The 25,653-nt window shown below is 43.9% G+C and overlaps 1 protein-coding gene across 1 annotated transcript in view; it reads right to left on the minus strand.

Moving 5' to 3' along the window:
* Positions 1–1,140: 1,140 nt before the first annotated feature.
* Positions 1,141–25,653, minus strand: part of CELSR1 (cadherin EGF LAG seven-pass G-type receptor 1) — a 165,826-nt gene continuing 141,313 nt past the window's right edge. Inside the window, 13 exon segments of the mRNA XM_040544703.1 lie at positions 1,141–4,000; positions 5,666–5,930; positions 6,225–6,467; positions 7,155–7,322; positions 8,136–8,239; positions 8,738–8,874; positions 10,415–10,540; positions 12,465–12,591; positions 13,908–13,987; positions 15,325–15,437; positions 20,004–20,178; positions 24,876–25,076; positions 25,339–25,465. Coding sequence (XP_040400637.1) covers positions 3,976–4,000; positions 5,666–5,930; positions 6,225–6,467; positions 7,155–7,322; positions 8,136–8,239; positions 8,738–8,874; positions 10,415–10,540; positions 12,465–12,591; positions 13,908–13,987; positions 15,325–15,437; positions 20,004–20,178; positions 24,876–25,076; positions 25,339–25,465 — 1,891 coding nt within the window. The 3' untranslated portion in view covers positions 1,141–3,975.

Here is a 25,653-nt window from a genome sequence, read left to right on the forward strand (position 1 = left end):
CTGCAGCTGTTGCCAAAGGGCTCCAGGCATCCTCACAGACAGGGTTAAGATTCAAAATGAGTATGAGAAACTGGAGAATGGATCCAAAATCAAGAGGCTAAAATGGAAAATGAGAACAGTGCGAATTGCTTCTTACAGGGAGGGAAACCGAACTGCCTAAGTGCAAACTGGGCCATAAAGGCGAGGCAGGAGAACAGCATTAGGGCCGCAGGGCCCAAATGCATCCCAGCCTGGCCCTGGCTCTGCTGGCTATTGGCAGATATATTGGGATTGTCATTTAGGACTTTTAAGAATGTGTTAGACAAATCCACATGTGTATTTGATTCTGGGTTGTTGGAGGGGGCTGAGCTGTGTGAGCTCTTAGGTTACTTCAGCGCTGTCCTTCCATGTTGCTGCCACTGGTCCGTCTTCCAGACTCTTTCTTCCTGCACTTTGCTTAGGGCAAATCTGAATTTTTTTGGCTGTTGGTAGGCCTGCCTCTTGCATTTTGTGGGCAGCGCTGATCTCTTTTACCTCTGCTATCTCCAAAAAGGATGCATTAGACCTGAAGAGATGGAAGAAGGGCAAGAAGGAAGGCTGAACAAGAGTAAGAGCCTTTCCTTGCTGCTTGTGACTGAATCAGGCAAACCACTGTGCACCAGAAGTCTCCATGGGTCCAAAAGCAACAGGACAAATTATTGGGAGCTTCCGAGCTGCAGCTTGCTGGGGCTTGAACCCTGTTGGGGACTGTGGACCCTGCTGGGGCCACCTCACTGTGTAAGACTGCTGTGACAATCCTCTTTTCCTAAACGTCTGCTGTTGGCTGGTACTGGAGGCAGGACCCTGGTCTGTCCTGTATGAGTCCTGCTGACATGAAAGCCTGGGTCTTTTTTAATGCTTTTCTGCAGAAAAGTGGGCTTTGTGTAAATGAGAACAAACAAGTGTTATTGGTCCACCAAAAGTGAACTTGTACAATAAAATTTAAAAACAGTTTCCCTTTGGGCTAATTGCTTGGCTTTGTTTAGCGGTTTGCAAATCAAAGCTCCCCATCTTTGATTTTGCCCCTAAATCATTCCAGTAACCAGTCTCTCGCTCCCTGACCTCACATGCTGCCAGGTTATTGCCTGATGTTTAGGAACACTTACGGAAAAGCAGGCCAGATGATATTGGGAAATACTTTATTTCCAGAATGCTGGCAGACGCTTGCAGGTCCCTGATGTGCCTCATAAGACACTTTAACGAAGAAGACCTGCACAACAGCCTAAAAAGTACAGCACGAGCAGGACCACAGCTTAGCCAACAAAGTCAGAAAAGGTTCTTCTCATCACAGGCTTGCATTGGCTCCCCTCCCCTGGCCAAACTCAGGGTCTGCCATACCATGGGATGTTCACAAGCAGATTTTCCCCTCCATGGAAATTGGGTGCACAAGAAGCTGAGGTTTGGCCTGGGTGGATGTCAACGCACCGGTGTCCTGGGGTTTCATCAGTGCAAATTCTGCAGGAACAAGGAATGTGCTTGGTAAAAGAACAAAAACCAAACCCCAAAGAAAACAAAAGCCCCCAAACCAAGCCTTTCTCCCAAACGAAGACTCAGCCTCATGGTGGACTTAAAGCATCTGCAAAACATGAATATGAAGGCTTTTCCAGAACCGAGTACATTTAATGCCTGACCCATAGCAGAGCTCTCTGCGGTGCTGCAGGAAGGACGGGACACAGGCTCTGCTCCTCGCAGCCCAAACCTGACGCCTTGTGCACATAAGGGGCACCTGATTGTAAGGGAGTGGTGAGGGTGAAGCTTTACAGCCTCTGCTTCCTTGGCAAGAGCAATAGGTACCAGTACGTCTCCTCTCCTGCTACTTTGTAAATCCCTAAAAATGCCACTGGGGCCCTCAGCATCCATTCGGCATTGAAAATAAACTCCAGAAGTTCAAAAAAAAATCTTAATTTATTGTAAATTCTCCTTTCATCTGTGCTGCAATTCCAGTGTTCTGCACATTAATAAATACACATTTGTTTAAAAAAAAAAAAGAAAACAAAAAAGCTCCAGTGTCTAATCTGCCATAAAGCTTTTAAAAAGTCATAAAAATAGGTTTTAATTTTTTGTCATTAACACAACTGACCCTCCTTTACTGCAACAATTCTGATCAAAATAAAAACTACCTACATCTCACTGGGACAAAATATACATACACAGATGTAAAAACAACTAGCAGGGGTTATACACAATGCCTGAGCACACAGCCAAGTGTCAGGCACCTAAAACATTCAGAACTTTTTGTCAGCCACAAAATTTCACACAGCATGATGCATAACTTTTACAGGACCAGTACCCTTCCTCCCCCTCCCTTCCCGAAGACATTTCCTAAATGCATTTAAAAGCGCATAGGAATGTAACAAAACCCAGATTGCTCTATATTTGCCTTTGTTTTGTTTTGTTTTGTTTTTCCTGATCTCCTGCATTCTATTTAGGGTGATTTTCTGTACCTTCCCTTTCACATATGCACTCATACGCATGAGCTGGTATTTTCCCAAAGGGCTGCTCTGGAGCACAGGGAGCTCCTGAGAGCCTTGGTGGTCACGGCCGTACCATTGAACGTGAAACCTTAATCCTTCCACGCGCTTTTGGACACACCAGGAAGGCCAGGGATTTCTCAAAGAGCTGGGAAATGAAGCCTGGCCATCCTTCCAGCCTCGTGTTTCTGCTTTGATTTGCAACGTGCTGACTCCAGAGGGAGAGAAAGCAGCAGTAAAATAAAATGACTGCTCCTCGTGCAGAACCAGGGAGGAGGACCCTCTTCTTGGGAGGCTGTTTTGTCCCTGAGCCAGACCAGCAGTGTCCGAGAAACCCACTCCACAACTACACCACTTGTTTTCTTGTTCTTGCTATGGGAAATATTGATTTGACTTCTTCCATACAAGGACTGTGTTGAAATCTTAAGACTAAGACATAACTTATTTTTAGCCCTGAAGTTCAGTTTCTGAACATTTCAATGCACTTGAGAGAAGAGGCCAAAACACCAAAAAATGAAAAAAAAAAAAAAAACCACCAAATTTTTTTTCAGTTTTAGAAGAGGTTACGAAAAAACATACTGTGTCCTTAAAGTGTTCCAAAATCTGTCAACAAAACTTATAAATTATATTCCTGGATTTAGAAATAATCTTTACTGCCTTATTTTGAAAACTGCATTGCATCCTAAGGTGGTTTCCATGCAAACATCAGTTACTTTATCAAATGCCAAATTCAAGTAAGATTGTGCAATGTTTATATAAAAAATATCAAAAACTCTTTTAATTGATTTCCTGTTATCAAATTAAGAAGATCAGTATAAATGTAAAATATACAAAGGAACTTTTTCTTTAGCATCACCATACAAAATATATAAAAGTATCTACACTTTATATATATATATATATATAAAGGATTTTTATTTTTATTTTCTGAAGACGACGTGTCCATAGGGGGCTGGAGAGAGATGCTGGCATAGAAACTGAAGGACACTTGTTGGGATATTCCTCCCCTGAGTCCAGCACGCCGGATGGTTCACGCTGTAGCTGGAGAAAAGTTCACGAGAGGCGTCTCCTGGTGCTTGCCTTGAGGCGGACGGGTTGTCTTCCTGTAGGTCCACTGCAGTAACTTGTTTTTCCTTGTTTCTCCCCAGCAGCTGAGCAACTCCTGCAGCACTGTCCACGCTGCAAGAAGGAATTCAACCCTTGCTGGGAATCCTTGTGGGAATCCTTGGGGCCATTTCCATGCTTTTTGGCACAGGTTCGCGTCGTGTGCAGCGTTGTCACAGAGCGGCCCCATCACGGGCATCTGGGCACCGTGTCTCCGCTGCGAGCAGCCAGGAGTCTGCCAGAACATGAAACCATGCGGGAATCAGAGCCATCTTCGTCCTCCTGGCCGTGCAGAGACTCCAGAGAAGTCTGAGGCACCCAGGCAGTGACCCTGCGGTGAGGAGTCCAGAACTCGCAGCAGCGCTCACAGTTTCCTGACGGTTCAAATTGAAGTTTCGTTACTGCCTCTGTTAGTGGGAAGAAGCAATCATGCCGGCTTGGGGTTAGACAGGCACAGGCGAACAGCTCCACCCAAATCTACCTGATCCCTTTTAGTAAGGGCTCATGCTCCGTGAAATTACCAACCAAACATCCCTGGGGGATGCTGCCCTTGAGGGCAAGATCGGCTGGGAGCGTTGTTTACAGGCGGTACCCAAGAGATGCACTATTTAGAGAAAAATTTACCAAGTGATTGCGTTTGGCTAACGCTTAGGTGAAGATGTGAGGCTCACACAAAACCTTGCAAGCTGTTAGAAACCTGGTATTTCAGACAGGTTCATGCATTCTGCTGTCAAACAGTTTTACCGTATGCAAAAGGTGCAGAGAACAAAACAGTTGTTTAGTACGCCAAGTCGGCTAGCTTTTCCCCAGTAAAGAATCTATTGCCTGGTAGCAGCAAGCAGTTATTGCTTGTTAAAGACACCTCTGTTTCCTGGCTAAGCAGGAGATATTCAACAACCAGTCCCCAGCAATCCAAAGATGTATTTCTGCAGAGAGCTGGGAATGGGCTGCGCACCCTTGAACAGCATGGGTGTCTAAAGCACGTTAGAATTAAAGATGGGCGAGAAATTTTCTCTTTGTTCGGAGAAGGAATGAGACTATTATTTGTGTTAATAAAGGGAAGACTGTGCGTGTAAAATGTTTACACAGACTTTACTTAAGGTTGTTCTCGCTTTGAATGTGAAAACTGTGATGAGTAATGAGGTTTCTGAGAATACCCTTTGGCTGGAAGCTTGCTCAGCCTTTCGCTGGTGTTTGATTTCATTTAGAATGGCAAATACACACTCTGTGCAGTGGGTGGGAATCACACACCTGCTAATTTAGGGTCAGTGGCTTGACGCAACTCTTTTCTCTGCAGCCACTGGATCTCACACCCAGGTAACACGCTCCCCCTGCTCGGCTGGATCCCCCCATGCTCCCCCCCTAGGCTCACCCCACAAATTGCTGAGCTTCCTCCAGGTCCTGCTCATTTGCGTCCTGCCCCTGCCTGCCCTCCTCCAGCTGCCTGCTGGACACCCACCGCACCTCTTGCTGGACACGCATCAAGAAATGCTGCTCTGTGTTTGCCCTGCTCTGATCCTCCTCCTCGGGTGCCCAGTACTGGCCATATTATAATTATTTGCACCCCATTAGATCCCTAATGGCCCCAAACATCCTCCTTGCTACAAAACGGGAGAACTGGTGAAAAAGAGAGGGGAAAAAGAATGCTCCATTGGTCCAAGGTGTGTGAAGGTGAGAGGCTGGGAGCACAGAGGTGGAACCAGGAGGCAGCCCTGAGCAGAGCCCTCCTGAAGGCACGCAAGCCTCGCACCAAGGAAATGGGGCAGAGCTATGTCGCTCATGCCAGCGTGCCAGTAACAATCCAGTTTGCCAGTTCAGAGCACACCAGGATGACTGGTGACAGGTTTCTATCATGGCACCTTGCCTGTGATACCCGTTTTTGGCCTTCTCGTCAGTGAAACACTGTGGTGTGGGGACGTGGTGTGGGCAAGCAATCAGCAAGGCCACTGGTGAAAGACTCCAGTGCAGTCTCCGGGTGAAATCCTTGCTCGTGTGGGATTTTGAGGCTGGAAAGTGGAGGGAGAGGCCAGACCCATGGGAGGTCTGCCAGGGCATCCTAGTGTGGTACTTACTCTGAGTCTGAGGTCTCAGCATGTCCTGTTCCCACGTGGACATTCATGGCCATGCCGTTGAGCTGGTCTCGAGACTGCTCCCTCCGAGCATTTTTTACTGTCACCCCCGAGTCCGAAGGAGAGCAGACCCCATCGTTTGTCCCCAGGGAAGTAGTCCTGGATGAGATCGTGGTCTGATTATAATCCGATAGCTTTTCCCGCAGTCGATTCTTCATATTCTTGTCCATCAGAGGGGGAGGGTAGGTGACTTTGTTTTTTAAGATGCCTGTTACAGAAGAGAGGGAAGAGTCAGAATTTCGAAACGTATCAGTAAATTCATTTAACAAGCTGAACACATCCAAAAAGTGACATTTTATATTTCTTAATCAGAATTCTGCTTTGCCACTTTATTTCAAAACCATAAGATTAGACTTCACCAGCTGCTTACTAGCTTCCTCCCTGGTTACACAGGTTGAGGCCATTTGGAGATTGCTCTTCCCCAGTGCAGCTACTACATTAACTGATGCTCGTTAACGCCCCAGCCTCCCAGTGTGCTGTGAAGTTGTGCTGGCCACCTTACCTTTCCTCTGCTCTGGCTGCTGGTTATTCTGGTGGGACAGAGGTCTGTTCTCCTTCTGCTGCCCTTCGTTCTCTTTGTCCTGCGGCGCTTCGTTGTTGTGGTTCATCTGGTTTTCCCTGTGGAGCTCCACATTGACCTTGGTCTCGACTTTGAGTTTCTGTTTCCCACTGGGGTCCTCGCTGTCGCTGGCCGTTATGCACTCTGTGGGCCAATAGGGTTTCACATGATTGGGAAGGGTATCGACTGCAATGCAAAAAAACACTAGCTCGAAAACCACTGTTTGATAGGTTTTCTCAACCACTGCCCAGCCAGTCTCATCTCCTGCAGCTGGGGAGTAGCTGTGTGCCAGACCAGAGCAATGCTTTCGATGATTCTTGCTGGACTACTCTACTCTGGGGTGCAGCAAACCCCCCAGAAACACTTCTGGCAGGATGGCAGGGTGTCCCTGCTCAGAGCAAGGCTGCTGGCACCACTGAGGGGTGTGAGACAAATTTGCCCTCTCAGCTGTCCAGGGATGGCAATCCCTGGGGCTCCCTGGGGACGGTGGTTTCTTAGGGATGAGGGCACCTGAGGAACTTTGTGCTGTGTCTGTGCAGAGCACACAGCTTGGACACTGCCTTACCTATTTGTCTAAACTAACTAATCTTTAGAAGACGAACTGCACCTAGGAATGCCCATACCCTGCCACACAGCGCTGATACTGGTGGCCTCTCCAGACACCGCTAAATCCACAAGCATCTATTGCATGAAGAGAGGCAGGTATTTCTTCCTCCTGCCTTCAAAATAGCCCTTCTTCCTTCACATGAGATTTTGCTGGCTGTGTAACACCATTTCCAAACGTTGTATGCTAGCCTGATAAATTCATTCCATCTACTCTAAAACTATTTTAAATAAAATACACCCATTGCTGTTCCTTCGCACCAGAAATACCTTTAGGTGTGCTGTGGAGAGGGCCACGTTCATTATTTTTGGAAGTGGATGTGTTCCACTTTTTCTCTGGCTCAAGCCCGTCTTCCTCGCTGTCCGATGAATGGGAGGAGGCGTAGGAGCTGCTGTGTTCGTCAAGGGACAGTTCGCTGTCAGAGTCTGAATCATGCTCTACGAATGTGGAAAGGGGAAATAGAGCAATGAGAGGGTGAGCAGGAGCGAGACACATCCATCTGATGAACGCATGAACGCAAAGACAAGGCAGGCATCTGGTTCAGGACACGCCAGGGATGAGCACTTCCAGCCACAGGTGTTCTCAGATTAACTCACAAGGACTGTGGCCTCCACCTAAGTACTTATGGAAGCACACTGCTCTGCTCAGCTGATGGGCAGGACCTTTTTTCTGCAAGGGGGCTGCAGAACAGAACAGGAATACTTTTTCTCACTAGCCAATACACAGAACAGCAGCTCCACAGCATCTCAGTCAACACAACACGCTGGCAGAGGTACCTAAAAATATCAGGAAATCTGCAAATGCACTCTTAAATACTGCTACAAGGCAACAAAATTTAACATCAAGACCCCAAACGGAAATCAGCGAAGAGACAGTTCTCATCTTCTTGTACAAAACACGTAGCTGTAAAAGAGGATATTGCCTCAAGGTCTCGAACATTAAAAGATGTCCAATTAAAAATCAAGAGCAGCAGCGCATAATTTGTGAGAAAGAAGAGGGACGCCAGAAACTGTCAACAGTTGTGACAGCTGTCAGATTAAAACTGAGCCATCACAAGAAGCAGATACATAATTCCATTCCAGAACTCCCCGGTAAGGCAACCATTGCATATCTCGTTATGCCAACAGCACTACGAGAATGAGGCACACCGAGTCAGAGTAAGTGCTCCTCCTATTACACAAGCCTTTGAAAAAAGTGCTGAGAAGGAAAAGGTTCACAACTGGGTCAAAGCATTTTAAAGAAATTCGTACCGTTGGATTTAGAAGGATTCCTATGAAAAATGGAGGAATCTGCTTCAGTCTGACCAGCCCTTGCTTGACTTGAGGATCCACTGAGCTTATGAGCAGCATCATCCCTTAAAGAATAAAAACAGGGGACAACTTTCTTGGTCACTTCACTGTTCTTAACAACAAGGCAGACATGCAGATGAGATTCTTCTGGTCAAACACAGACAGCTGCAGTGCATGCTCAACTGATTGTCAGAGTAGGTACTTTTACAGCAAGACAGGTTATGTCTGCCTTTGGAGATGTGAATTGCACCCTGAAAAAGCCTGATGTTAATAAGCTAAATCCCACTCCTTGAGACACATCTATGTTTTAACAGGCAAGCAGCACAGCCCAAATAGCTAACATAATAGCCACGTTAACCACTGCACTACTGGAAGTCCCCACTGAAGATGCATGCAAAAGAAAACGCACAAAGGAAAATAACAGTCGCACGAAGCAGAACAGTTACAACGTAAAACAAGTTGCACTTGAACCAAAACATTTCTGTTTTGTTTTTTCTTTTCCACAAGAGGAATGAAAAGGGAAAGGCAAGCACCTGAAAGCCATGCACCTGCCACCTGATTACCTGAGAATATAAGCAAGGTAGCTATTGTGGCTCTTGGCTGACCTGACGGTGCTTTCTAGGGAGACAGTGGATTCCCCAAGGGTCGTGCGATACATATTTGGCTCTTCTATGTATGTGTTGTTACAGTTCAGAGATCGCTGAAGGAAAAAAAAAGACACAAAGGAATAGTGAATGACAAGAAGAACTCTTTTAAGCAACATAATGTAGTGGATTCCCGACCTTCCCAGGCAGACCTCTCCATTCAGCAGGGCTCACTGACCGGGACAGATGCAGAAGCTGGAGCCTGAGATCTGTAATTGACTTTCTTTCTCCAGAAAGTTTGTTCAAAAGGCTCAGACCAGCCCTCTGTATACCTCCTCTCCTACAGTTGATGTAACCAACTGTAGAGCGTCGTGCCTGAGAAATGGAGTTGGTGACAGTCTCCTTCAGCTTATTGCTTCTGGTGGCCTGCTGGGCACTGGGGAACTGTGTGCCTTTGTGGCAGAAAGATTTGAAACGTGACTTGAGAGTCTGCTATGAGCCATTAAGGACATTGGAGAGAAAGCCTGATAATTTTTGTATTGTTTAACTCAAGCCCACATGTCTCATTAATGTTACTGCAAGCAGATGTGTAATCAGATCAAAGCAAGAAAATATCCTTTCAGTGTTTTTTTACCAGGGTCTGTGGACAGAGACTTGGTTATTCAGCACAATGCTTTGAATGCCCACAACTTGTGAAACCCAGGCTCACAGGCCCTGCTCATCAAAGGTGTGTTGGTGCCTCGCTTCCACTGAAACCAATTGCTTGAAAACCATTGCAGAATTAGCTCTTAATACCTCTTCCTCAATTTCCCACCTGATAGTAAAATCTAAGTATGAAGGACTTAGATTTCCTTGTTAAAAATAGATTTAAGCAATGTCTGTGTTTGAAACCAGATGAGCAAAGGCCTGTTCTCAGTTGTGAAAGTAAATGGCAGTGCATAGTACAACTCTAGTCCACATTGCTGAACTCTTTTTGTTCCTCCCAAAACAAGATTGCCAAATCAACATTGCCTCTTTGGGAACATTCATTGGCCCATGCTGGCCTCTCTTATCCCCAGCCATGCCTACACTTTGGGAGACTAGCTGTAAGCTGGCACAGCTAGAACCATGTCAGGGGATGCACTCACAGTTAAATCTCAAGGACAGCTGCAGGCCAGGGCTCAATCCCATGATCTGATCCTATTTAATAGTGTGGATGTCAGTGGGTTTTCGATATAGCTGGAAGGGTAATCAGTTACCCCTATTTACAAGTTTCAGACTGCCCGTTATATAAGTCAACATGACTATAACCAGAACAGTGCAAGGACCAAAGTGGTTCAGCACACCCCATATACACTTTCTATGTTCACTTTCTTTGAGTTTTGCAAGAATAAAAAACAATGAATTCCTACTGACAGTCCACATTACCCATGAGCACATTAAAAGCCTCAAAGGAACCAAGTGGTTTGTGATGCAGAGGGAAAAAAACCTATTCCCTCTCAAATGTTTTAATTGAAACAGTAATCAAAACTTTTGAGAGAAGCCATCAGTAATCTTCGTAAAAGTCACTTAAATAAATCAGACAATTCCCTTAGTTATGGACAAGCCATCTGCAAATGCGTTTTTGGTAACTTCTACCAGCATGAAGGATGTTCTTTTCCCATTTTTTTTCCTTACAGTTAATAACGTAGCTCTTGTGGCAGTGGAATCATCTGGAAGAGGTTTCTTTCCAGTTAAAGTGTTCTTCAAATGCTTCCTGACTTCTTTGTTAAACACGCAGTGGAAGAAGAAAATGAACAGCCCCTGGATCATTTTAGAGAAAGAAAGAATAAATCTAAATGATTCAATAGTACTAAACTGCAGATACAAATAGGTATTAGAGAACAGTCATTCTGAAACAACCCCTGAATTCTAGTTCATAGTCAGTGATTTCAATAGCAATAACTATTTCCTGTCTTTGACTGAAATAGCATTGACTGATCTCCTAGGACTTCTTCAATATTTGCTTCCAAGTTTAAATGTGCATCAAGGGCCTTGGAAAATATGCACAATGATGTATTCCTCCAGGATTTATAGAGCAGAGCTCATGGTAGTTCTCACCCTGCCCCATAGTTTGGGAAGAAACATTCTTCTCAATATATCCAGTGAGGACCTCAGTGTCCCACCGACAGACATTTCAGGGAGTATCAGGGCTGTACTTGCATTAAGATTTTAGAGCTTTTAACACGGATGATGAGACAAAAGCAATAGCAGCACATCAAAAATATCACAGCCTTTAGTGAAAACCTCTGGAAATGGGGAACTTCTTTGGTAGGTGTCCTTATTACTGTTGCTTACAGAACCTTAGAAAGCTTTGTAAGACATGGAGAGATACTGGGGTCAGAGAGGTCCCAACTTTTGTCCCCTATGTTTATCCATTCAGCAATATCTCAAGGAGGGAAAACTGCCGAAATCCCCAGGACTGGGCAGCTATTGGCCCGCCAGGAACACCCAACAATAACTTTCTTTGAGGGTGGGGGACACGCACGTGTATGTTTTCAGATGTATTTGCTCTGAAGGAATTCATGCAGCTGCCAAATGGTTATCAATTCTGGTAGGAGATATAGTTTATAGAAGCCAATCACTCATGAAGTTGCAGCTGTACCAACATCACAAGATGCCTGCATTTCATGACTTCAGCCAAAGCAATTGACTTACAGTAACTTTAAACTTCAAGTTCACTTTCTAAACATTCAATCAAACACAATCTTAGTTGGCATTAGCACTTTGGGATTATTCATTAATAAAACTCACATAAATGTCTCTTTAAAAATACAAGTTCAAAGAAGGTAACGACGTGAAACGCCACATACCACTGTGCCTCTCTGGGCAAACTTGGAGAATTCCAGCTGCTGGCTTTCCTCCCTCTCATCGTGTTTGTATTTAATTTAATTTTATTCTAGGCTCGTGGAAGCCTGGTTTTACAGCCTAAGTGGGTGTCTTTATTTCAGAGCACACCAGTTGCAGTGGCAAAATATCCTTGCTCCAGGCTGGCCTATCTGATGTGTTGCCAGGGCATGGACAGGCATGGGAGAAGACCTATCAGGATTCTTTTTCTCCTTGGTGGCAATTTGTGGCTGTTGTGCTGCATCCAACAGGAATGGCCTGCTACTAGCAGCTGTTTTAAAACAGCAGGCACTTGCCATGAAAGTTACTGCCACCCTTAGTCACTTTCAAGTTGTGACTACATGACTTCATGTCTACTTCCATGCCGGGTCTCCTACAAAAACTATGCTCTGCATCTTTAGTCAACAACTGTGCACACCAGGACAAGTGATCCAGTAAATCCCTAAACGAGTTGTGTTTGGAAATCATTATTTGACTCATTTTCTTAAACAGTAACTTACTTTGTGGAAGCAACAGGATGACTGCTAACAGTAAGCATGCAGAAGACAGTAGCAAAGATTTTCCCTCTGGGAAGACGGAGGTATAACTGCCTACTGTTATTTGTCTGTCACAGGTTACAATATTAGAGCACTTATCTTAGAATGACTGAAAGTGAGAGATGCAATTACTAAAAGTGATGACTTTGGTGAAAAGAACCCTCCCTTTGAGAAAAGACACCAAAAACTGTACTTAACATCTTAACAACTTAACATCTCAGTTACAAAGTTAGCCAATGTTTACTCGTTTTGGGGGCACAGCAGTGCACTCACCAAGGTTTGCCACTGGCAAAATGCTAACTTACCTGCAGGCAGCTGAAAATGGCAAAGAGATAGTGAAACGTCATGACATCGCTGTTCACTGCCATCAGCCCCAGCAGCCACGTGGCGCTGATGAGCAGCAGGAGCAGGAATGCTGTCCGCAGCACGGAGCTGTAAAGCAAGCACACAGGGGTGTTTGCAGCATGAGAGGAGACATGAGGAAAGCCCAGCTTCCCAACAGGGGTGGGACCATATGGAAGTTCAAGTGCCCTTTCCTCCCTGAGAGCACACACAGACCTAGTGAGGAGCACACCCACAATTTGGCATCTAGAAGGGCCCTTTGGCACACCAGCTCCCCGTTCCCAACTCCCTCCTTATGCTACTCAATGACTTAGAACATTCGGGTGATAAAAAAAGGTGATTTCTTTTCAAGTCTGCTTCCAAGGTTTCCTTCAAACAAACATGGCTGTTCTCCAAGCCCTACGGTTCAGTCTTGTTGACTGTGAGGAAGAGATCTGGGGAGTGAATGGTCAGGTCCGTCTCATTTCTGTTTGTTGAGTCCACCTTCACATTCTTTCTCCACGTTACAGCCCACGGCTTTGGATTGAGAGCACTCAAGGGAGTATTTGTTTGCTTAAAAGCATTATTTCCACAGGCAATTGCAAAGGCTGGTCACAATTCCGGTGGCAAAAGTTTTGTATTATGGGTAAAATAGCTGCTATTAAGTAGCAATTATACTCCATTTGTTTAGGAAGGTTTGAAAAAGAAACTGAAAAAAAATTACCTGACAGCCAATGCTGAGTAAACAGCTAGAAGAAGCCTTTTGTAATCTCATACAGCTACCTGTTTAGAAATAGGGGCTGTCTTGCCACTAGCTAATCACATTATAGCTCACATGTAAATTCTAAGCTTTGGGCAAAATCGGAGTTAATGGGAACAGGCTGCCAGGACAGCCTGGAAAGGCAGCAGGTTTCAGCTTGTGGGCTTTCTGCTCATCCCACGGGGAGCAGGCTGGGGGTGGAGGCTGGTCCTCAGCACAGGAGCCTCAGTGTGTCCCTGCCTGACACAGCTGGTCATCCTGGCGTTCATCAGGGAGACCTTTCTGAGCCACGGGTGGCCACAAGGAGACCCGGAATTATGCCTACCAGGAAATGCCAGGGGTGAGGTGAAGTGACTGTAGTAAGGAGTATAATGAAAGACGGAAAGACTGTAATGACACCATACAGAGACTGATCCTTTCACTCTTCCCTCTCTTCTCCTGCCTACACTTGTCAGTGGTGCATAACACTGTGGTGGTTTTACAGAGCCACCAAGGGTGCCCAGGGATAGGCGCTGGTAAAGAAACTCCAGTCACCTCTGCCAGTGCAGACCGGCTCCTTCTCCAAATATCTTACTTATTCCAACCCCGATGCCTGCTTTTAAGCAATTCTGTCCCTTTGTTATTCTTGGGCAGATTTTTTCCTACAGGTTTTTGAACCCAAACTTACATGACTCCGGTTTTTTCAAATGAACGTTGCCTTCGTCTGCATGATGCTTTCATTGCTAGTATGAAGATGACAGTGTTTATCTGAAAGGGAAATTGAAATAACACCATGGGTTCTTTCTCTAATTTTGTCAGAGCTCAGTTTTCAATGACAATAGAATTTTTATCCTAACATGGTTTGTGGTGCCAAGAATATTTTTCCTTTAATTTACATGTCTCTTCCAGTTCCAAAATTCATCCTGTTTCAAGCCAACATCAGTCAAGAATGTCCTGGGACTCAGTCTGGATGAAACACAGTAAGATTGCTTGAAGGCTTGAATGAAACAAAAACTCAAGAATAAACTCAAGAGCGGCTGTTCTTTTCCACACCAGAGTCCACTCACCCAGCATCTTGTTTCTGCTGGGGCCAAAGCAGAATATAAGACTATAATAACAGAGCGTTTGGTGATAATTCCTCAGAAAGCCCCTCCAGCCTCCGCTGATTTCTAGAGCTGGGATATACTCAGTGGGGTGTTTGTACTTAATCCCTTGTAGTGAATATTGATGTTGTGAATTTGTTCAGTCACTCACTTCCTGAAACCATGCAGAGCTCCACCATTGCTATCGTCTGGTTTCTGGGAGTTTCTAACTTACCTCCCTGCGGAGCGATGGTGTAGCTCATCCTGTTTGTTCTGAACCTGCCACCTCCTGCTACTATTTGTGTTGGGAAAGACACTGAACAGTTGGCTCCTCAGTTACATTTTCCAGGCTACACACTATTACAGACTTCTCCCTGTCCCCTTCCCTGCAGCTTTCTTCTCTTGAGGCTGAAGGTTCTGGTCCACATAGTTGTTCCTTCAGCAGGGGCTGTCCCATGTCTCTGATAACTCACAACCCCAATCCACACTGCTTCCAGGTCTACTTCATACTTCCTGTGTTGAGGAAACGAGAACTGCACTTGGTATACAAGATACAGTCACATGGATATTTATCTTCTGGTGATCTGTTACTGAGAGAAGTTTTAAGGGAGGAAAAACGCCAGCCAATTCTTTAGAGTTCCTGAAATTTGACTTACTTAATATTTCTTTAGGACCTCTGGATGAAGTGACTTGTTACAGCTCATTTTGTTGACTTGTTTTATAAGCTCCCCAACCAACAATTTGAACACGGAACAAAGCAAATGTGAAAAAATAAGCATCTTTCTAGACACAGATGTATTTGTCAACAAATAATCTTTGCACTGGCAAGCAGTCCTCTAATTTCCAGGAGCTTAGCTTAGCTCACATCTTATCTCTTTAAGCAGAAGATGCAAATTTGAGCACATTGGCTTCAAACATAAAGAATACTGCTGCTTCGGGTTGTGACTATTGGTTGACAAAACCTAAAAAAAAAGGTAGTAGTAAGGAAGAGAGAGTTCAAGACGCCAACTCCACCATACTTACAACTACAACGATTACGATGGGTCCAGCAAAACTCCAGATAAGGGTGTCATGAACAGACAACCAGCAGAAATCAGGGTTCCCATAGCCTTGTGGATCCAGACCAACAGCAAGCCCTGAGTCACAAGACGGAGAAAAAGGACATCAGAAATGTGCTGGTGAGATCTTCTATATAACCAGGCACAGCAGTAACATTTTCAAATCACTGTCCAACAAACAAAAAGACAGTGGCAAACTGTGTTCAATAGGCCACTCTGGGAAGTCAAAATCAGGACAAGTATTGAAATAAAATTTTTGTAAATCAAAACCTGTACACTGGTCATCCCATACCAAATGACACCATACACATCCCACATCATATGAGTTTTGCCTATCAGAATAAAGCTCAGCTACATAAAAACTGCAATAAATGCAAGTCCCAAGTTAATTCTGTTCCAGCACAGTTTTATAGTCATATTCACACAGAGCGATGAAGCCTTCAGGGTGAATGACAAGCAGAGGAATTTCAATAAGCCTATGCAGTAGAATGACATGAATCATAACTGAGGAGATGTCTATACTACAAAAAAGTGCATTCTTAACTGCTGTGAGCTTACTGTCACTAAAATAACACCAGAGACAAAGGAACTTGGGAACTCACGGGATTTAACTGCTTGAGCTCAGGAGCGGAGGCTGAGACTCATCCTGAGCTGCTAACCCAGGTGAGTGCTCACCTCACCTTGCTTTCAGCACTGCTTGAAATGGAGTTTGGTGATGCCCACAAGGCAATTGAATCAAGAACACACCTTTTATTGTTTTATTTTTCAAAGCCTGGACATTTCCTGGGGAATCTCAGAGTCCAAACTCCACCTGCTGGTTTGCAGCGCCATCTGATTTTGTGACCTACACCTTGCCCATATGGCAATGGACCAGGATTTCTGCTTTTGACCTGCAAAATACTGTGGAGTTCTTCCTTCTTCAAGAGGCAGAAATTGATCCCTGGGAGGCGTTTGGCCAATGACATATGGTAAATGGCTGCAGCATGTTGTTTGGGCATGGGGGCACCTACTGAGCTGAGTGTATGCCCTGCGTCAAGCAGGTGTCCATGTTTCACAGCAGTGCCCTTCTCCGTAACGAGGATTCTGCGTATTAATAAACACCTTTTGGAACTGAAGCCTGTGTGCTTTGACGAAAAGACACCAAAAAAAAAAAGGGAGAGGTAGCGGCGTTTCACCCTCTCTGCATAACACTGGCCCACAGCCAATACTCACATCTGGTACGGGCCCATGGTCTATGAAAACTAAACTGGCTCTTTGGCAAAGCAGTGGATATCGGATCTGTTTTCTCTGAAGTGTGGAATGAGATAGGCTGGTCTCTCCCTCTGCTCCCATTGGCCCTTCCACCACTGCCTTCAGCAGTTGCCATCCAGAAGGAATTAGCCATAAATGATTAAGGGACCATAAAGTATTTTATACAGATGTAATTCTATAGACACAGGCTGTTTCCCAGGACTTGATTTCCCCATTAGTGGGACTTAAACTACGGTTCGACCAAACATCTGGCTCTGAGAGTAACTGGCACACTGCAACATTTTTTCACTCTCAAAATCCGACCCTAAAGTTCTCCATTTAACAAATAGGGCAAATTTCGGTCTTTGGGTAGGCGGTTCAGATTTTACTGGACTCAGCAATATGTGAAATAATACTTTACCCAAAGGCAGAATTAAGCCAATGCAATTTAATATAAAGAACCATTCTGGCACATCAATTAAACACTACAGGCTTTTCGGACTAGACTGAGTGTGCAGGCTGCACGACAGCTCACTGGTGCTCGCAGGAACCAGGACTAGTCTGATGGCTGAGCCCAGCAGCCTGTGGGGACCAGCACCTATCCCAGGAGCATGCCAGGAGCACACCATGGGGGCACCTTTTGACACTCCTGAGCTCCTGCAGGCTCTGCAGCAACTGCACATCAGCCTCGCTTTTCTCCTAATTCATCACCTTGCTTAGTATTCGCAGCAAATTTGGAAAATGCCATTATTTGGGGTATATTGATGTCAGGATGACATAAGAACCTGTTTTAACACGAGCACTGCGTTCCCCACGGCAAGCAGTTACCGCATGCATATGCCAACTAGTTAGCATGTTGCCACAAAGAGGGGTCTTGCTCTGTGCCAAATCCAGCCCTTTGCTTCTGAGGCAAGGAAGTCATAAAATCCCTTTCCTAGATGGATCAAACTACGTCTTAAAATGAGCCAGCTTAAAGTGAATTTAATTTGCTTTAAGCAAATTCCACTATTGCTCCCCATGGAGGAATATTCCAGATCCTTACGCTTTTCATGGCTGTAAGCCTTCTCTCAACTCCATCCTACATTTATTCGCAGCAATTTGCTTTTGTATGGTGTGATTAAATGGGGTTCTTCACCACTGGAGTATTCCCTAGGTAAACATTTTGCTAAGATTTTTTCTCCCTGAAGTTCAAGGTTCCTGTTTTTATGTAGCCTGGTCCCATCGCAGACCCCTTAGATTACATCCCAGTCTGAAGTGAATGTCATTTTGAGCATGGAGAATAGGAAAAAAAATGAACAAAACAGGGTAAATCAACTGCTACTATCGGTTCATTTTTTCTCAGGATAGCTATAATAGAGATATATTGGGCTAGGTATCTTTTAAATAAAATTATAAAGCCATTTGGCTGTCCAAGACTAAAATTCTTTCCCATATCTAGGCTTTTCCACTACTGAGAAACATACACAATCCTTCTTTCATAAAGAAATTTAAAAGAAATCATGTTTAAGATGCATATTAAAGAAGTTGGAACCTTCTTATTCTTTAGATATTAAACTTTAAAATTTATAAAAGAAGCTTATTTGAAATATGTACAGTAACAAAGTTATCCAGGGGCAAGAAATACCACATCGTGCTTTTTATGATGAAAGAGTTTTCTCTTCAGATGATTTCTAAACCTGGAAGGGCAAGCCAATGGCTTAGCTTTCTTCACTCTTCATTTGACAAAATCCTCTGACTTTCTCAGTAACAGAGACCTGACTTTTTATTTAAGTGAACTGTCAATCAGTAGATTCAGAGTTCATGGTACAGGAGACAAACTGGAACCATAATTCATAATGTATGCATAATTTTAATACTGAAAAATAGTTCCATATTACAGAGAACAAAATCTGATTAGAAAAATGTAAAAATGGGTAATATTGTAATATTCATGTTGCATAATACTGCTGTTGAGAAAGTCTCAATTCATTTAAAATTCGGGAGAAACCAAACGTGAAATAGAAAATCCTTCAGATGAAACTCCATTGAAGAGTTATGTGTTCTGAAATGCAAAGTGTTTACTTCCATTTAAAGATATTACTTCTTTTCTACCAGAAATGATGCTGCCAATTATCTGATGACACTTAATATTCCTGAGCGTATTGCGGTAGTCTTGTGGGTACTGATAATAGTTATGCAGGTTTGAAATGCTAGAGAAAACAAAGACAGTTTCTATCTGAAGTGTCAGGGATATGTCCAGAGTGGTAGAGCCTTCTGAGCTGCACCTTCTGGTGTGTCCTGGATAAACTGATAGAATTGCAAAATATTTATGCACAACTTGATACGGAAAAACTTACCACCTGTCCAGAAAGGACACCCTTCCTCACCTATACTGTGTTTTTGTATTACTCTTCCTTATGTCAAACAGAAACAAAACTCATGTAATTTCAGAAGTCTAACTTGTTCCATAATATTTTTGCAAGCGTACATGATTGATAGCTATTTATTTGATCTGAGAGACATCTAAATCTCTGTCATTGCTGACAGTATGTTGTTATCTGCAAAAATAAAAGCAACTGGGTAAAAGTTAACTGTCTGCCTATGATTTGATTTCCCATATGGCAACAGATACATGCTGAAATAGTTGAAGCAAAAAACCCCACTCCAACTGTTCTGCAAAGCACACTTCCCAAGGAGCTGCCTGCCTGCATTAACGCAGCGCCGTGTGCTTAGGGTATCACTGGAAATGTCTGACTGCAAAAATAGCCACGGTGAGGGCGGAGATAGATGTGCTCCCGCAGATCACCCTGGAACAGTTTAAAAGATTACTGCCTCCAGCTTTTCATTACTTTTCCACAACTGAAAGTTATTGCCTTTGTATCTGAAATGATGTAAAAGGAGTATTCCCAGCTCATTTTCATGCCAAGTAAAACAGAGCTGCTGAAAGCCCCTTCAGGGAGCATTTACTGTTGGTCAACGGTACTGCAGTGGGAATGTCCAGGGAGGGGAATACAATGTCTCATGGCAGCATCACTTCTGAAGCCACTGGAGCTACCTCTCCTGAGACTGTGTGTCCATATCCTGGGGCTACCAGCACAGGGAAGGAAAATTTATGAAGACTACAAGCAAAGTTGTTAAAATAAAAACACTCTTATTCCCAAGCAATGTTAACAATTCCTGTTTTGATCTGGGTGCAATTATGTTTGTAAAACCCTCAGTATCACTTCAGCTGGGACTACAGACATTTGGCGTGCAGATCTGCCAAATTCAGGCTGACTTTCTGCTAATCATGACTTGGTGATGCCCTCATGGAGGAATGCACTCAAGTAACAGCAGTAGTGGAGTGCACAAGTAGCTGGATGGGTAACTTTCCTGTACTTGTCCAGCAGAGATGACAGGGAAAGCAAACAAAGCTGTGGGGGCAGCTGAGGGTACCTGTTATAATGGCAGGAATGCCCCAGCCAACGACGTAGTAGAATCGCATGTGCCCAAAGTTGATGTTCCTCACTTCGGTCAGCATCCGGTAGATGTGGAGCTGCTCCACAAACATCCACGCAAAGGTGCTCATGTAGAAGTAATGCAGGAGGATGGCAATCACCGTGCACACAAACTGCAGAAGGGAAAGGGCATGGAAATTAAAATTGCTCTTCTGAATCACGCAGCCTGGTGAGTCACCGGCCCCCCAGTGCAGCTAAAAACAAGTGTAATAAAAAGGTTTTGGCAGAAAGAAAAAAACTACCATTATTTTACATTTCTGTCATTTCTTCAGAGTTTCAGAAAAGCTGTTCATATTGTGAAAGCTATATATTTTTATGTTGTTACGTGGCCTGTTCTGAGTCTGGTTTGGCTTTACCCTACTGGTTCAATGTGCTGTTGGTCACTGCCCTCGCCCTCGCCCTCCAGGTTCTGTGGTTAATTTCTCTGTGCATATTTGCTGCCCAGGTGACAATTTTGGCTCTTCTGACTGAATTCCTTCTGCTCACAGGGAGGGCAGGGCTGGCAGAGCTCCCGGCTCCTTCTCCTGATGTGGAGCAGGAGGTGAGGATGCCCCTATGGAAGGTGCAGACCCTCTGCCCTGCCTTGTGCACAATTCCCTCCTGTGTAACCCCACTCCAGCAAATTCAGCACCAGTGTGTTTAACTGCATCAGCTAACCCAGCCGCACTGCAAAGGCAACAAATTGCTCCTGAGAACTGCCACCTGCATCCCTACACTGACTTGACATCACCTATTTCCACATCAAGGGCCAGACTATAGGTTTTGTGTTACATTGCTCTTTCCAGTGAGAGAGCTGTCTCTCCAAGGAATTGTGCTTATTTTGGTACGATTTTGTCTTCTTTTAAAGTAGACAATGTGTTGTGCTTGATATTAGTAAATAAAAGTACATGGAAACTCTACTTGTGGTTGGCAGAGGTGGAGGGAGGGGAGGTGTGAGAGAGAGCTTAGATTTACAGTTTTGGTCCTCCTTGCTCTAAAAAACTTAATTTCTGGGGCGAGAAACCGAGAAACTGAGAAGCTTCAGTCCAGGAAGAGTGAGTGTGCTGAACGTGAGCAATAGAAATAAATCCAGCCTTTCTTGGAGGTATTTTCTTACCAGTTAAATTAAATGTCTCTCACAAATAGGCAGAATTTGATGTGATCTTATGTGTTACTTGATATGACAGTAACTCAGGAAGGGGCATTGACAGAAATGATATGAAAAGGAGACAGTGAAGTTGCATTCATACGGACATAAATAGGTAGGCATGAGACTGTTTGGCCATGCTATTATTTTTTTCAAAGCTGGAACAAAAATGAACATGGAGGGTGGTGATTTTGATTTGGAAAGTGATAGCAAGGTAAAGGTCTGTTTCATCTACAGTCTACAGGAAGTCTTTAAAAAAACTTGAGAAGCAAAGGCATGGACACATCCATGGGCTAAAGCATTGCAACGACATCGTGACAGTCCCAGGTCAGGATTTGTTTTTTATGCCACACCAGCAGTACAATGAGGACCACTCAGCTCTGCCAGCTGGAGAGCAGCAGAAATTAAGGACCTGCTGAAACCAAAGGGACTGGGTCCTCAGTATGACTCAGAGAAACAGCAACAGTGGGCAAACTGACAGCTGAAGTCAACTTTGTGGCCAAATGGACACCCTGAACCCTCTCACTTTCATAGACTTGCATTTTTGCAATATCTGCCAACCATGTTTTTCTCCCAACTAAAGAGTTTGATGGCTGAAAATAAGAATGACCACAAGCTTCCTACAGATGAGATAAAATCTATCCATTAACCTCCTTTCAGAAACAAAGCAAAGGATTCTGCCAAGGATCTGTTGATAATCTTGAATTAAGAGCACTTTGAGAAACCACATAAATTTTGTTTCAAAACATTTTACATAGTGTTTTAGATCTTTTTACAGCACCATTCTTGCTTTCAGATTTCAGCGTTCCTTTTTAGCATTACTTTTGGTGTTACGTTTTTGTGTTCTTCCATGGTATAACACTCAAAACCACAAGCCATACTTCCCTGTTAAACTTTGCTGAATAAGGGAATCATATAAAGATCGCCAGCTTTCTGAATTCACTCACCGTATCGGCTTTATGACAACATCAAGTGTAAAAGTGTAGCTCACCAAACAGAAGACGTTTCCTCCCTCTGTGTAAGCAGGGCTTTTGTTATTTCTACCTGCATATATATACAAGTAGACTGTTGCCCTGAATATTACCTTTTTCAGGTAAGAAAAAAAAAAAGCAAAAAAGAAAAGAAATCACTTTCTATCAATAGTCCAGGGAAAGATTAAAACCTCACCCAGAAATGTGACTGTTAATTTACAGAAACCCATAAAATCCAGGCTGGGTGCCAAGCAGCACTGCATTATTTGTGCTCCAGCATTCTTTCCCTCTTTATGTTCATCAGTGCATGACTCGTTAGACAACTCTCATTCCATACAGACAGATGAATAATTGTCTCAAGTAGACATGGTTTATGGCCCTCCTAACTTCTCAAATTGACTAGCTAGGCTGTAAAGAGTGGCTTTCTGCTCTATGAAACGTATTCTGCAACTTAAAAGAGCTTTGTAAGTGGGTTAAGGGTTTGGGGCATTTCACTGAGTCCTGGTAACAACATAGGACAGGATTGCACCAGGAGCCCTGAAGCATGAAAATGGGAGGGAGCAGAAGAGAGCACCCTCACAAAGTACAACCATCAGTGGTTGTGGTACTGCTGAAGTGAACCGTTTTACTGCTCATAACCACTTGCTTGGTACTTCGTGCTATTAGAAAAGGAATCTGGAAATGAGGAGCCATCACTTACTACCTGATTTTGGTAAGATGCTTCAGGGATGTGGGCTTGTCCCCCTGCTCCATGGTATTCATGTCAAAGAACAGAAAGCATATTAACTTCCTGTAGTGAAAGGCAGTGAAAAATGGGTGTTGTGCTCAAGAAGGCATGGGAAAGGTCAAGTTACACAGAGTGCTGTGGATCAATTGGCAAGGTGAGATCGTTTGAGCAACAGTTATTTTAAGATCCAAACTCATATATTATGAAACAAAGACAATGCAGGTCATACACGATATGAGACCATATCCCAAGGGCCAGGTCACTGCAAAAAACCTCACTGTAATAGCAGCTAAGGGACTGGAGTTCCTGGTGCAGGTAAATATCCGAATACGGGACTGAAAGCAGCTCCGTGAGCTGAAAAGTTTTGTCCAGTTTAGCGCTGAGAATTTTCCAAAAGGTAAAGTGGAGGAAGAAAGCCCAGAAAAAAACGCATTAGAGTAATGTGAGTCTTAGAAACTAAAGAAATTAAGCAGCTCAATTTTACTTAGTTTTCCAAATGAAATACTGTTGATTAGAGGCTTCTTGGGAAGACAGTTTTTATAACAGAGGTCTTTCAAATTTATTATGAAAAGGTCTTGACAGCATCCAGGTATTGGAAGCTGAAATTAGACAAAATCTGACAGAATCTTTAACTGGGATGAGACACTCTGGCACCTTAAACTAACAGAGGTAAGGAACTCTGCCATCACATCAAATCCCTAAGTCAAGATACTTTCTAAAATGTATGTTACTGCATACATGAATATTAGAATCCAGGGTGATATTTTAGGCTTAGGTTATATAGAAAGTGAGGCTACTTGTTTAGGCATAATGGTGTCATTACCGTAACAGTATCAAAACTCATGGAATGTAGGCATTTTCTCCCATTTCTGTTGCTTGGAAAATGTGGAATCAGTATGGTTCAGTTATTTTTTGTGTGTGTTTTCATCTTAAGATTGTACTTCCCCTTCAAGATTTAAATTAAAACATGTACAGGAAAGGATTTCTAGAAGATACATTTTCTGTAGGGTGTTCAGACAATCCCTATGCTAACATTTTGAATATTCTTCATATCTGTTAAAGACACACTTGTATAATTTCACATGCTCTTTCTTGCATCTCATCCCCTATATGTCTGCTGACTGTTTGGTAAAGGAGCCTGAGAAGCTTGGAAGTTCTGGAACCCTTGCCTGCTTGTCTCCTACCTATCTGCATGGCAACTGTGAGTTTTGAGATGTGTGCTACTAAGAATTAAGAGCAATACTACATATAACATTACATAGCTAAGACAGCAATGAGGTCCTAGGTACAGAACACACTTCACGTGTGCTATATAATCTCATATTCAGTTCATTCATAGCTTGTGTTTCTTGGCATGCACAATGCCGGAGGTGTCTGCACTAAGCTTTGGCAAAAGATACGATGAGCTGAAACCAACGGTCACTGTGGCTGGAAAGCACAAAACAAGGTGACAGGTTTCCTACTGATTCTTGGATGTAGCGAGATGTCCCACGCCTGGCAAGTGGCTTCTCCAGCATGGCCATGGTGGGTGTGCGACATGCATACAAACACCTGCACAGCAGTGCCTCACTGACAACCTACCGGGTGCCAACACCAGGAGCTGTTTGGGCTTTTGGGGTACCTGCTGCAGGAGAAACTGGAGAGCCTTCTACTGGACAGACAAAGCAAGACAGAAAGCATTCTGATGGAAAGGAAGGAAGAAATTGATATTTAGGGTTCATTTCCTGCGATAAATCTTCAACAAGGCTACTCGCATTTTTTTCCTCTGAAAATAGCACATACATCTATAGCCTGGCATTGCTATTCATCATGCGAAATAAAAAAGAAGATACTCAAACTGTGATGTTTTTCAAAAGACTGTTTGGGCCAAGCAGAAGTAAAAAAGAAGAGAAAGTGAAACAGGTGGGAGCAGGTAAAAGTCACAATATGAGCCCCTGATTTAAAGCTTGACAACCACTCTAGCAAAAAGGATGAAGTAACTCTTACCGGGTTATCAGTCTGGTTGATTCCAATGAGAAAGACGAGCTCAGAGAAGAAAAGGGCAGCCACCAGGTTTTTGTGGATGCTGTGCAAGTTGGACCGCAGCGTGCGGATCAGGACCAGCAGGATGAAGGTGATCAGCAAAGCCACCAGCGAGATGGAAACGGTTGTGTAAGTGACAATCTTCAGAGGAAGCACCTCCCCATTCTGCAGGTAGACAGATTGACAGGGCCTCTGTGAGTTTTTCCTTTCTTTTCCTCCAATCAGCTCTACGTGTTTTCATTACTACTGAGTCAATGTACAGATCAGCTTCAGGACCAAGAGGAGTGGCTTATGCCATCTCTTGAGTCACTCAACATTTTGAAAACCTTATGGTGTTTATGTCCTTGTTCGTGCCATTGTAATGCTAGATGTACCTAATAAGCCCTTGAAGACCAAAGCCCTTGAAAATCACGCTGGGATCACCCACCTCTCGTTTTGAAATGTCCATCAGGACGGCAAAGCTGGTCAGGTGGCTGCACTGGCACGCAATATGGCTCCGGTTTCTGGAAAACAGCTCGCATCCTCGGGAGGACCAGGCACCTGTTCCGCCAATCCTGTGGGGAAAAAAGGCATTTCTGGGAGCCATCCTCTGATCTCAATCTTACCTCCTGCTGCGATTACTCTCCAAGACAGTTCTTGCTCCACTACCAGAGAGGCACGTAAGTACCAAGACAGAAATATTTATAGCTGTCACCTGCCTGAAAATGTCATCAACTTAAAAAGCCTTGAGTTGATGTATTTT

Source organism: Cygnus olor, chromosome 1 (genome assembly GCF_009769625.2).
Source record: "Cygnus olor isolate bCygOlo1 chromosome 1, bCygOlo1.pri.v2, whole genome shotgun sequence".
Taxonomy (NCBI): domain Eukaryota; kingdom Metazoa; phylum Chordata; class Aves; order Anseriformes; family Anatidae; genus Cygnus; species Cygnus olor.